The sequence below is a fragment of the Sorex fumeus genome, unplaced genomic scaffold (assembly GCF_029834395.1).
Source record: "Sorex fumeus unplaced genomic scaffold, SorFum_2.1 ptg000043l, whole genome shotgun sequence".
In the NCBI taxonomy this organism is placed as follows: domain Eukaryota; kingdom Metazoa; phylum Chordata; class Mammalia; order Eulipotyphla; family Soricidae; genus Sorex; species Sorex fumeus.
The window spans coordinates 3,198,403-3,210,611 of NW_026606100.1; the positions used below are offsets into that span (position 1 = coordinate 3,198,403).

Below are 12,209 nucleotides of genomic sequence, written 5' to 3' on the forward strand. Positions count from 1 at the left end.
ATGGCCTGCTGGAGGCTCGAGATGCGAGCCCGCCTGCCCACAGAGCCCTCACACCCTCACTTCTGTTCCCTGGGCGGGTGTCTGTGGGGGAGAGACACAGGTGCAGCGTACTGGGTTCCCCCTGCAGAGGCCCTGCTCTCCCCGGCTGCTACGGCTAACTGATCTGATTCCACACAGTAACAGGTGAGCACGGCTGCTGCCTGCGCGGTCGATTTGAGGACTGGCTCTCTGCTGTCACTGGCCACTGATCATCATCCCTGCCCGGCAGGAGGCTTCCTGCTGCCAGTCACCCTCCCTCCTTCACTCTTCCTCAGCAGCTCAGTGCTGATGGCCTGTCGGTACTGGTCCCTCAGGTGCTTGGTCTCTGCTTCACTCCCCAGCGCTGAGAAGCATGAGTTGCCAGTGGGGCCTGAGTGGGTTTCTGTAAGCATCACCAACTCGCGGATTCAACCTTTTCCATGGCTATTACAATTCCTTTTCCTTTTGGGGGGGATTTATTATTTTTTTTGAGCCTCACTAGGCAGTGGTGGGTGCTCTGCCACCCCCTTCATTTTCTAGGTCAGTTGTCCTTTTTTTTTTTTTTTTTTTTTGCTTTTTGGGTCACACCCAGTGATGCTCAGGGGTTACTCCTGGCTTTGCACTCAGGAATCACTCTTGGCGGTGTTCGGGGGACCATACGGGTTGCTGGGAATCAAACCTGGGTTGGCCGCGTGCAAGGCAAACACCCTACTGCTGTGCTATTGCTCCAGCCCTAGTTGTCCTCACTCTTGACTGCACAGTCGGGTGACAACCCAGACTGACGCAGAGTGGGCAGCAGCAGGTTGCATGAGTGCCCCCCCGAAGGGTGTCTTGTGTGGCTCCCAGCACACAGGGTGGCAGGGAGGACCCCTCCTCTGCCTGTGTTGGACCCGTGGCACAAGAGGAGGTGCCTCACCCACTCCATAGCTGAGAGGTACTCGGAAGTGGGTGCTTGCATGTGCTAGCAGAGAGATGAATCATGGCTCTTGGCTTCTTGCCTTGGACCCATAAAAATGAGCATTTCCTTAAATAGATCAGAATCTTAATAACTATTTAAAGAGTATGTTGCATTTGGTGGTGTGTTTTATGACCCTTAATTAAACTTTTAGACAAAGCATTTTTTGATGTTGCATGACATATTTTTAATCTTTCTGGTACTTCTACATAATGTCTTTCATGCCCCTTCTCTTAACTCACAGCACATTCAAAGGCTCACTGAACGGGGGCCAGCTGGAGGTAGGGCGCATTGTTGTACCTAAAAGCGCACGAGCAGGAGAGGGCTTCGTCCCGGGGGGCAGGAAGTGGGGGTGTCAGGCCAGCTGACAGGTGGAAGGTTGACTTTTGCTCCTGAGTAAGGACAGCAAGTGGCACTGTGCACCCAGTCACATCTGTCCACCTGTCATGCCTCGGGCGACAATTCTTGCACAGGAGATTGTTCCCGTCCTCAGGCAAAAAACAGGGCGCAGCATCTGAGAGTCTGTTAACAAGGCTTTTGTGAACTTTGTTTCTGGCGCATGTCACCCTTTCGTTTGTCCACCGAATCCAAACCTAGTAGATTTAAATTGTGGAGAAAGCCTGAAGAGACCTGAGAACTTGGTGAGAAGCAGGCCTTTGTTAACTGGGCATTTGCAGCATGTAATGACAAGAATGGGTTTTTTCAGTTGTCTTGTTTTGTTTTAATTCTTTTTGATGCACAGGAGTTTCTCCTGGCTCATGCACCCAGGAATTACTCCTGGCGGTGCTCAGGGGACCATATGGGATGTTGGGAATTGAACTCGGTCAGCCGCATGCTAGGCAAACGCCCTACCCGCTGATGACGAGAATGTTTTATGTTTCTTTATTTTAAAAAAAGAAAATCCATACTTCTCAGAGGCTTGGCCACACTGCTCGTGAAGTGCATGGAAGCGTGCATGTTCCTCCCCTCCGATGGCAAGATTTGGACTTGCAGAAGTTTCCGAGAGGCCTGCCAGCCAGGCTGCTCCAGGGGCTGCCACCGAGGAGAGGACGAGAGTCGGTGTGGCCGCCCGCCTCCTGCAGCCCTTTGTTACCCTGCAGAACATCAGGCCCTGCTCCCTGTCGCAGGCCCCCTGACTTCCTCCTGTGCCGGCGCTTCCTTTCCAGCCCTCCTTGACGGTTGGTCTTTGCCCAGCTTGGGCCACTGGCTCTTCCCCTGGCTTCTGTCTCTCTCCCCCCGGCCTGACCTCCTCTTGTGCCCTGTTGAAAGCTCTTCTTCCCCCTAGGCCCCAGGTGCCACGTCTAGTCACCATTCCTTGCATATTTATTGTCCTGCACGTCACTGCCTCCCGTTGGTGTCCCAGGTGCCATGACCATCACATCACAAGTGTCCCTGCGCCTCAGTGAGTTCTCCCTCAGCAAAACTCTCTCCCGGCCTCCCTGACTGCAGTCTCCCCTTCCTCCTGGCCATTCTGTCATCAGTCTCGTTTGACTGCGCTCCACAGCCCTTATACCCTTTCCCACTCATCACCTCTCCCAGGGACCCCTGAGTTCCGGCCCTGTGTCCCCACCCTCTTCCTCTCTGGTTTCCGTCACACAATCCCTGAATCCTGCCCCAGCCTGGGTCCAAGTTGGCTCCCTCGTGGAGCTCTGCCTGTGCCAGAGAAACTGCTCAGAGGAACCCAGATGACATGACGAAGGGGGAGAAGGAGAGGGGGAGGGTGTAGGTGAGAGGGTGCGGGTGTGGGTGGAGGTGAGGGGGTCAGGGTGCAAGTGAGGGTGAGGGCTTGCCATAGATAGCGAGTCTGCTCCCAGCCTCTCCACCCCACAGGCTCGGCTGCAGAGCTGCGTCCCGCCGTGAAGGTCCCTCCCAGCGAGGCTTTCCGTAGCACCAGGGAACGGCCCTGGCTCTAGGCGCTTCCGCTGCGTCTTTGCTACGGGACTCGCGGTGGGAGACACTGCTGCTCATTTGGGTGCTGGCGGGTGGGGGTGGCCGTTTGCCTGCGTCACCCACTGAACAGGCGTCCTGGTAACTACTGTCAGATGTCGGTCAGCACAGCTACACACAAGCAGTGTTTGAGCCCCAGCTGTGTGCAGGAATTCAACTCTCCTGGCGCGCTCTGTGCATCCTTCGCTCCGGACTTGGCCCCCCCAACACTGCCTCCACCCCCGGGGCCAGCTGCAGGCCCACGCTCTCCCTCTGCACTGCCGGCAGCTGCTGTCACATGTCCATGTCCCCTCCTTGGGTTTGATCTAATTGGCTAGAGCAGCTCACAGAACTCAAACATTTTAATTGCCAGAACTCTGGCTTACTATAAAAGGGCCTAGAAGTCAGGAACGGCCAGGTGCAAGAGGCATGTAGGAAGAGATATAGGGGCAGAACACAGAGCTTCTGTCCCACTCAGGCACATGGCTCTTGCCGGGTCACGTGTGTTCACGGACCCAGAGGCTCTCTGAACCCTCTTGGGTCTTTATGGAGGCTTCACTATCAGGAGCAGTGACTGAATCCTTGGTCTTCGGCTGTTCTCAGTCTCTCTCTCAGGGCAGTGGGGCTGCAGGGTGAGACCTCAGATAACTGAGTTCTCTTGGCAGCCATGCCTCGGCCCTCACTCCTTCCCAAAACCACCTTTTTAACGTAGCAAGAAAAGACGTCTTCATTCCTCTGCCTTGGGAAATTCCGTGGCTTCGGGAGCTGTGAGTCAGGAATTGTGAAAAAAGGCCAAATGTACAGAGAAATGATATCTAAATGATGGAATATGTATCTCGTATAAATCAGAAGGGTGCGCCGCTCCGTGGCATGTAAGTCACCCGAGACCAGCAGTTCCAGAGTCAGTGTCCCCCGAGCTGGTCCTGAGTGAACAGACTTGGGCTTTGAGGCAGCACGGGATTGGAGAGCTCCTCATCCGGACGTGGCTCAGAGAGAAAGCGGGAGCGATCTCACGCCCCAGGGCCTCGTGGGAAGGCCACAGGGCGCCCAGGGCAGAGGCTGGCAGGCACTCGCACACCCACACGGGCAGCAGGGCTGGACCCCGTGGCCAGTGGCAGCCAAGCTTTCGTGGCTGCGTGCTGGCCCCGATGGATGGCTCCTCGGCTAGAGACTTTTAACCTAATCTGCAGTCTTGAGCGGGGTCAGATTTTCCTGCCCTGGCCACGCGAAATGGTTGCCTGACGCATAGCAGCAGGCCGAGCTCTGTGGTGGCGGGCATCGCCTGAGCTAACAGCATAGGCTCCTCCCTCCCCCCACCCCCTCTCTCTGGACAAGATTTGGGGGTGCACAAAGGGCCAGGGGATGCTCAGAGGTTCCCCTTGGGCTTGGGGCTTTCTGACCCCGTCTCCCCCTCAGGGGTGCCCAGCCGGCCGCCTCCCACTTGCCCTGGCTGTGGCAGCCAGTCCGCCTTGCTCTGTGCTGGTTTTGCCCTTGTCAGGTGTTAGAAGTGAGCCCGCCCGGGCTGGAACTCCAGGAGCCATTGTTTTCCGCCCTGTTTCAGTCGCTTGGGCGTGTCTGGGAAATGCAGGGCTGCAGCGCTGACTGGGGGCTCCAGGTTGCGTCTGCCTGCGGAAGCTGGGGAAGCCAGGGTTCCCACAGCTGGGGCGCTGGGGCGCAGACATTTCCGCTGGTGCGGGAGCCTGTGCTGAGGCCAGGCACGTAGGCGACCCTGCCAGGGAGCGGGAGCGGGGCCCACAGGGGCTGCGGCAGCAGGAAGTGAGGATTTGTTTTCCTCCAGAAGTGACTGTGACCTAGGGGGCAAGGGTTGGAGCCTTTAGCAGCCGTATGCTACCCGGGGCCTCGCACACAGCTTAGACTTGGCATTAAAAAGTCGTGTGATGGGCCGGGGAGACAGTCCTGGGGTGAAGGCACCTGGCATGCAGCTGACCCGCGTTCAGATCCTGGCACCTTCCGAGTACCACCAGAGTGATGCCAGAACCACACCTTTGTCTGCCTCAAGTGCCACGATGCCTGGTGTCCTGGGCTTCCTCCCGGGGCGCATAGTAGAGGCTCGGAGGGTGGCTCTGAGGGCCTCAGACCACAGTGGAGTCCCAGCCTCCTGTAAAAGTGCTCGTATGTGAACCTTCCAAGTACCACCAGAGTGATGCCAGAACCACACCTTCGTCTGCCTCAAGTGCCGTGATGCCTGGTGTACTGGGCTTCCTTCTGGGGTGCAGAGTAGGGGTCGGAGGGCAGCTCGGAGGGCCTCAGACCACAGTGGAGTCCCAGCCTCCTGTAAAAGTGCTCGTGGGTGTTGAGGGGGGTTATGGTAACGCACCGCCACTGAGGCTTGCTGTTCTCCCAGTGCCTGGGACAGGTCACTTCTGCCTTCTTCCCAGAGTAGGAGGCCTCTTCTTCCCGGATGGAGCTGGCTGCTTCCTGAGGCACAGGAGACGAGAGTCGGTCCCCCTGGGGCCGTCCACGTGTAGCAGTGACCGTCAGGCACCATCTGCAGTGCCTTCGGGTGGGCACTAGTTATTCCAGAACTGGGCCCTCAGGAGACAGCAGGCCTGGTTTGGACTGTGCCCTCCTGTCCCTTCCTGCTATGTTTGTCAGGAGACCTATGGCCATGTGTGACCCCTGAGGCCATGGCCCCAGCCTCTTCCTCTCCATTCACCCCTCACCTCTGTACGGAGGCGCCCACCTTGTGTCTGGACCTGACAAATCGTAAAGGGTTTGGGGGAATGGGGAGCTTGATAAAACTGTATACATGGCCACACAGTGTTAGTACCACTCTGTTCTGTGGATCTTTCCTGAGGGGAGTCAGAGCCAGCATCCAGCTGGTGGTCAGTTCGCCTTTGGGCACCCTCACTCAGTTCCTGGGAGCCTTACTCAGCCGCTGAGGGCTGCATGAGTGCGCAGTGAGACAAAACAAGAGGTGTCTGGGGAGTCTTTGCTTTGGGTTGTGTTGTTTGCATTCGTGTGTGAGTCGGCAGTGTTTAAGTGGGGACTGGCTTCTTCAGAAAGATTCTTGAAAGCAGTGGGAAAGGTCACATAACAGCTAACCATCGTATATGATAAAATGCTCAGAATGGTGCTTTACCGTTGTAAATACATTTGACTTGCGTTTGAAATGAAAGTTCTGCTTCAAGGAAAACACCCGCTTCTCCCAGGGCACTGTGGGAAAGTGCAGTGCTTGGCTCCGATTCGTGCCTGCATCTCGGCTGGGTAACAGACGAGCCGAGATTCCCGACCTGCCACAGCTGTTTCTTTTCCCCTCTGGTTTTGGTTTGGGAGCCACACCCAGCAGTACCCAGGGGCATTTCACAGCCCTGTGCTCAGGGAACCATCAGTGCCAGCTGGGGATTGAGCCCGGGCTGGCCGTGTGCAGAACACGTGGGTCACCCATGAGCTGCCTCTCCAGCTTCAGAGCGTCCCTGACTAGGCGGTGGGGATGAGCCCGGCTCTGCCCAGCATGGCCCCGCTGCTCACTGCTGGCCCCGCTGCAGCCAGACAGAAGGACCGTGGCTCGGATTTCCAGGCAGCCGTGACAGGGCGTGAGGGGGGTGGCATGCTTCCTGATGCCAGCGCTGTGTGGGGCTTCTCCAGGCCCCATCCTGCCCAGGCCCAGGGGTCAGGTGCCGCCTGCGGCCTCTCCCCAGAGATCAGGGCGTGTGGGGCTCACGTGTGTTTTTCTCCTTTCCCTACAGAATATTGACATTACAAACTTCAGCAGCAGCTGGAACGACGGTCTGGCCTTCTGTGCGCTCTTGCACACGTACCTTCCAGCCCACATTCCTTACCAGGAGCTGAACAGTCAGGACAAGGTAAAGCCGCTAGGGCGACAGCCCGTGAGGGCTCCTCGCTCAGTGCCCGCCCCTGCACTCCTGGGTGGGTTTGGGCTCATTCCGGGTTTGGGCTATGACACCAACAGCTGAAGGTTCCCAGAGGGACCATCCAGTCCTTCCTGTGGCGACATGAAGGAGGATGGGCTTCACTGGGATGGGCAGGGGAGGGTGTTGCCAAGACTGGAAGTTGCTCCCTGGGTCCCACCACCCTGAACAGGACTGCAGGCCACAGGCGAAGTGACCTGGCCCAGCCCTCCATCCCCAGCTTTGTGCCCACCCGCACTAGCCCTCCTAGCCTCCAGGCAGACTGATCCATCCCTGCAGAGAAGAATCTCTTTGACACGTGTTTCATACTAGATTTGGGGGTACGTGTCCAGGCCATCCAGGCCCTCTGTCAGAAATGACCCTTTTCTGTTGTGATTGTGGGGGGCTGTTGGCAAGCCTGGAATGAGTCCCCGGCACGGCTGGAATTCTAAGGGTGGCTAGGTGTCTGCCTGGCCTGGCCTGTTCTACCTCCAGTGACCCCCTTTCTCTTCCAGAGAAGGAACTTCACCCTGGCCTTCCAGGCGGCTGAGAGTGTCGGCATCAAATCCACACTGGTGAGTCCATCTCCCCCGCCCCCACGGGCAGGGCCCCTCTTGTTGGGAAGAGCTTCCTTATTTAGGGAGATCCCCGCATGGCCAGGGACTGGCTCTCTCCCCTACCCACTGGCGTCTCACACAGCCTCCAAGGAAGCATCCAAGTGTGGGGAGCAGCCTGGAGCCAGCCTCCTCCTTACCCGAGCCCCAGGATTCCGTGGCATGCCACGTGTGTCAGTGGCTCCGCCCAGCACATCCAGCAGACCTTTCTCCCTTTGTCAAACCGGGGGGGGGGGGGGGGGGGGCTTTTGAGGACGGTGACTTTAGAGGCTCAGTCGGTGGCCCCCATACCTCTTCACGGAGCGTCCGCTCTCACAGGCCACCTGGGAGCTGCCATACACGGTGTGAGGAGTGCGTTGTAGAAAACCCGCCGACATTCAGGTTGTCTTTCAGCCCCCGTGTCTGCAGAAGCTCCCTGCCGTTGGTTCCGCTGACGAGGCCCCTGCCTTGTCACCAGCTCTGACTGACTCGGAGAAAATAGTGTCCACGTGCAGAAGCCCCTGGATCCCCTTTCGCCAGCTGGGCTGGGCGCTAGGTGCTGGCACACCCCCATCATCCCGCAAACAGACACGGGGCCTAAGAGTGTTGCTGGAGCCCTCCTCTGCCTGTCTCTGCATCCACAGAGTGCCCAGAGAGAGCGCAGGCACGGTCACCAGACCTGTTTCTCCTCCCTGGACATTGCCTGTCATGTGTATGGTTCAGGGATAGAAGCAGTGGCTGCTTTCCCCGCCCTCGAGTCCTTTCCCTAAGAGCTGGGGAGCTGACTCCAGGGAGATGTGGGGGCCCTGACACCCCATGGTAGCCCGAGGCCTGGTCCCTGCCACTGGGAAGGGCCTCTCAGACCAGGGCTCTGTACTGCTCCCTAGGGAAGTCACACAGTCTTCAGCACCCTGAGCTCTTGAAGTTCCCGCCACAGCCCACACCCAGGCATTGCCAAGTCTGTTAGAGCAGCAGTCCGATCTCATGGGCCACCAATGTGAGAGGAGACTGTCTTCCCTGGCTCCCCGCTTTCTTCTGGCTGAGGTCTGGGACAGACTCTGAGAAGTAAGGGAGTGTAGCGAGATGTTTAAGGAAAAGAGGCAGGTTTCAGGGGAAGCTCCCCGGTGGCAGCTGAAACCTTTCCAGCCTTGAGGGTAATCAGACTGGGGTGGGGGTGGGGGGTTAGGGCAGAGCCACACCCCGGGAAAGTGGGAAGAGATGAAGCTGGGAACTCGATCTTGGCCTCGGGGTCCTGTCCACACCAATGAGCATCAGGGTGTGACCACAGCCAGATTGCTGCTGGGGTGGGCCAGGGGATGCCCAGAATCCTCACCCACCGTTTCCTTCTCCGCCAGGACATTAACGAGATGGTGCGGACAGAGCGGCCCGACTGGCAGAACGTGATGCTGTACGTGACGGCCATCTACAAGTACTTTGAAACCTGAGCACCCGGGCAGGCCCGCCGCCGTCCCGAGAGACGCCGCCATCCGCTACGCGCCCCGTAAAGCTTCCCGCCACTCTCGGGGCGCCCCGCAGCGTGCGTGCTTCTGCCGGAGGCCTCCGTGTGTATGTGTGTGTGTGGCTCACGACTCAGCCCCGTCTCCTCCCGCGCGACTCAGCGGGCCGGAGGTCAAGCTGGCTCCGCACTGCACCCTGTGATGGGCTGCTGGGGTTTCCCTTCGGGGAGAGCACGCTGAGCTGCGTTCGTGCAGCGGGGTCTCCGACCAAACCCCGACCCGTCCCCAGCTGGACCTGGGGAAGGGGCTCCAGGGTGTGGGCAGCACAGCCCCACCCTCCTGCCTGCCTGCCTGCCCGGAAGAGACACGCGAGAAGTGGGAGCCTGGCGCGGCTCTGCTTCCTGCCACCATCGGCCAAGGCCCTCCAGGCGGGCTTGGTTTTGAGATATGCGTCACAACCCCTCTGCTGACGGGGCCGTCCCGGCCAGCCCGGCTTAGGTGCGCTCTGTTGGAGCCGACAGATGGCCAGGACTCTGCTGACCAGCTCTCAGTGTCGCGGCTGACAGCAGTTCACACGGGCCTCTGCCCACAGGAGTCTCTGAGCGATTGGATGCTCACCTGCCTTGACTGTCCCCCGGCCTTGAAGGGGGTTTGGATCCCCACTTTTGACTTTAGGGTTCTAGACAAAAGAATTGATCAAGAGTCCTCCTAGCTTGGAAAAAAAAAGTGTTTTTCTTACGAGCAATATCAGCAAAAAAAAAAAAAAACTCCTATTCTTCATTACCAAAGTTAAATTGGTTTCATAAGTGTAGAGATAAAACACTAAAACACAAAGGTTTGGATATTCACATGGTAAAAAAACAAGGAGTGGAATAGGTAGTAGCAGGGAAAAATAGACACGAAACAGTTGTTTGCTGGGAACCCAGAGTGTCATTTAAAGCACTTATGGGTCACTGGGATGTAACCGTCCCGGGCGGGAATTTATGAAAGTGCCTTAACTCTCCGTGTTCGCGCCACCCCCATCCGGAGGGGTTGCAGGGCTTCCAGCCTCCGTGGCCAGCACGGGATGTCGCCTGGGCACAGCCTGGAGGGGAGCCAGGCCCCCTGCCTGTGGCCACCCCAGGCACTGAACAACAGGCCGCCACGGTGGCCTCTTCTGTGAGGTGTGGACCAAAGCCTTATTCCAGTGAGTTCTGCCCAGCGGGCGCTCAGGCTGGGATCCGGCCCTTCTTGGGGACAGCCCACGTCTCGTCATGGGTTTGAACAGCGTCAAGATGTGTTTCTTCCAGAATACAGCCGTGTGTGGCCTCTTCAACGCAGTGCCAGGAAGCAGGATTGCGACACACACGGGCACCCACGGAGCCAGCAAGGGTTGCATCCAGCTCGGCCCCGGAGGCCACGTTCCACACCCGGAATCAGACTTGTCTGTAGCCTAGACAGGGCCGTGGTTCCGAAGCAAACTGCCTGCGAGTGACCCGCAGGCCACGGCTGCCAAATGGCCAGTTGGTGCCCCTCTGCCCTGCTCGGGTGTTCACAGCTGGCAGCCCCACTGGGGCGTTTTTTGGTAAAAGGCCATTTTCAGCTCCCAAAGGAGGGGCTGGGACCCCCCAGAAACCCAAGCAGATGCCTGGCCTGTCCTCCTCAGCCCCGCTGGGGGCCAGTTCATTCCTCGTGCCCGATCCACAGTGCTCAGTGCTGCCCGCGGAATGACTGTTGAGTCAGAGTCACTGGCGGCGTTTGTTCGCGGAGGAGGAGAGAGCAGCGTGTTCAGGAGCGCGCGGGCACCCCTTGGGTGGGAGAGAACCGGAGTGCCCAGAGAGTAGGGGGCAGGAATCACACACACCGGGAAGAGAGGCGGGCAGCCCCCGAACGGGGAGGCGCCGAGAACCATCCAGGCACCGAGAATCTCACCGCTCCCTTTACCTCCCGCCCCTGCTCGCCTCAGCTGTCTCCAGGGTACCTCCCGGGTACCTATGTGGCCGTTGTGTGCCCGTGTTCCTGTTTATTTATTACGTGAGTGGGGAGCTCCTTGTCCTGCGGAGATTTCTGGGTCTGTGGCCCACCGCATCGTCCCTTCCCAGCCATGTGAGCCCACCCTGGCAGCCCAGCTGTACAGGGCTCGTGGGTGTTTGGAGGGGGGCAGGGGAGGCTGCCGTGCCGAGGGGCCGCACTGCAGGGCTGCTGCCCTTCCGCCTCTCGGCCCTGACAGCGGCAGGGGCGCGCGGCCACCCATTGCTCCGCAGAGAGGCTGCCAGCATGAGCGCCTTTCCCGGTGGCTCTGTGGCGAGTGCTGGCAGACCCGCAGCCCTGACCGCCCCCCATGCCGTGCCCACTCGCCGGGATGCCTCCAGGAGCACCTTTGCCTTTTCTTCCGTCAAGCACAAGCTTTCCTGCAGAAGGGCCAGTTGCATTTCTGTTCCTCTCAGCCACGGACTTCTGCTGACTGACTACTTTGATTTTGTGCTATTCAATATTCCTGAATGTATTAAAGTTCCTGAAACATTTCCAGCTTGGCTGTTTCTGACTCTGCCTGGCATGAACAGAACCCCCACCCCCGCCCCAAGGGCCTGGCGAGGGCAGTGCCTCCAACAGACGGGCTGGGGAAGGTGCCTCCAAGGACAGCTGCTCCAGGGCCCCAGGTGCGAGGTGGTGGTGCCAGAACGGCCCCTCGCCAAGAGTTCGGAGAGAACCAAGTCGGTAACGGCTCCATACCGAGGCTCAGCCGGGGCCCGCGTGTGCCTGCCCGGTGTCTCGGAGGCGTGAGCAGCACGCGGAGCGTGGCCTGTGTTCCTTGTCAGGGGCCCAGGAAGCTGCCAGGCGTGAGTGGCCAGGGGTGTCCTTTCCCAGGCCTGCAGGGAGGTGTGTGCTCGGGGCCATGGACAGTGTGGCCCCTAGACCTGGGTGTGGCGGGGACACACCAGGGACCTGTGTGCAGAGCCAGACGCTGATCTCTTGCCACCTCGTGTGTGGCAGCCCCGCCCCCAGGCCCCAGCATGAAGCAGGGGGCAGCATGGGCTGCCTTCCCCCTTGGGTTGGGGTGCTTCCCCCCACCCTTCCCGCAGACACCCACCTGCCTTGTGTAGCCTTGGGAGCAGACCACTGAGGAACCCGCATGTAGCCAGATACCCTGACCCCAGACCCAGGGGGCTCAGGAGTAACTGGGGAGACAACCCCAAGAGGGAAGCCCAGCCCAAAGGACTGTTCCCTCCAGAGCTTATCCCAGGGGACCGTCTCTGGGGAGGGAATCATTGACACCTGAGTTCTCGGACTCCTTGGGGGCAGGGGGCTCTGATGCTGCAGTTCCTGGAGAGGGGAGACAGCAGGCCAGAGACGGCTCACACCCACCACCCACCCACAGGGCTGGGGGCTGGGCTGGCCTGGCCTGGCC

General features: G+C 59.1%; 1 protein-coding gene across 1 annotated transcript in view; it reads left to right on the plus strand.

Moving 5' to 3' along the window:
* SPECC1L (sperm antigen with calponin homology and coiled-coil domains 1 like) overlaps window positions 1-11,325 on the plus strand; it is a 120,147-nt gene extending 108,822 nt beyond the window's left edge. The window contains exons 14-16 of the mRNA XM_056120635.1: window positions 6,610-6,726; window positions 7,287-7,346; window positions 8,720-11,325. Of these exons, the coding sequence (XP_055976610.1) occupies window positions 6,610-6,726; window positions 7,287-7,346; window positions 8,720-8,809 (267 nt within the window). The 3' untranslated portion in view covers window positions 8,810-11,325. The remainder of the gene's footprint in view (window positions 1-6,609; window positions 6,727-7,286; window positions 7,347-8,719) is intronic.
* The last annotated feature ends 884 nt before the right edge of the window (window positions 11,326-12,209 follow it).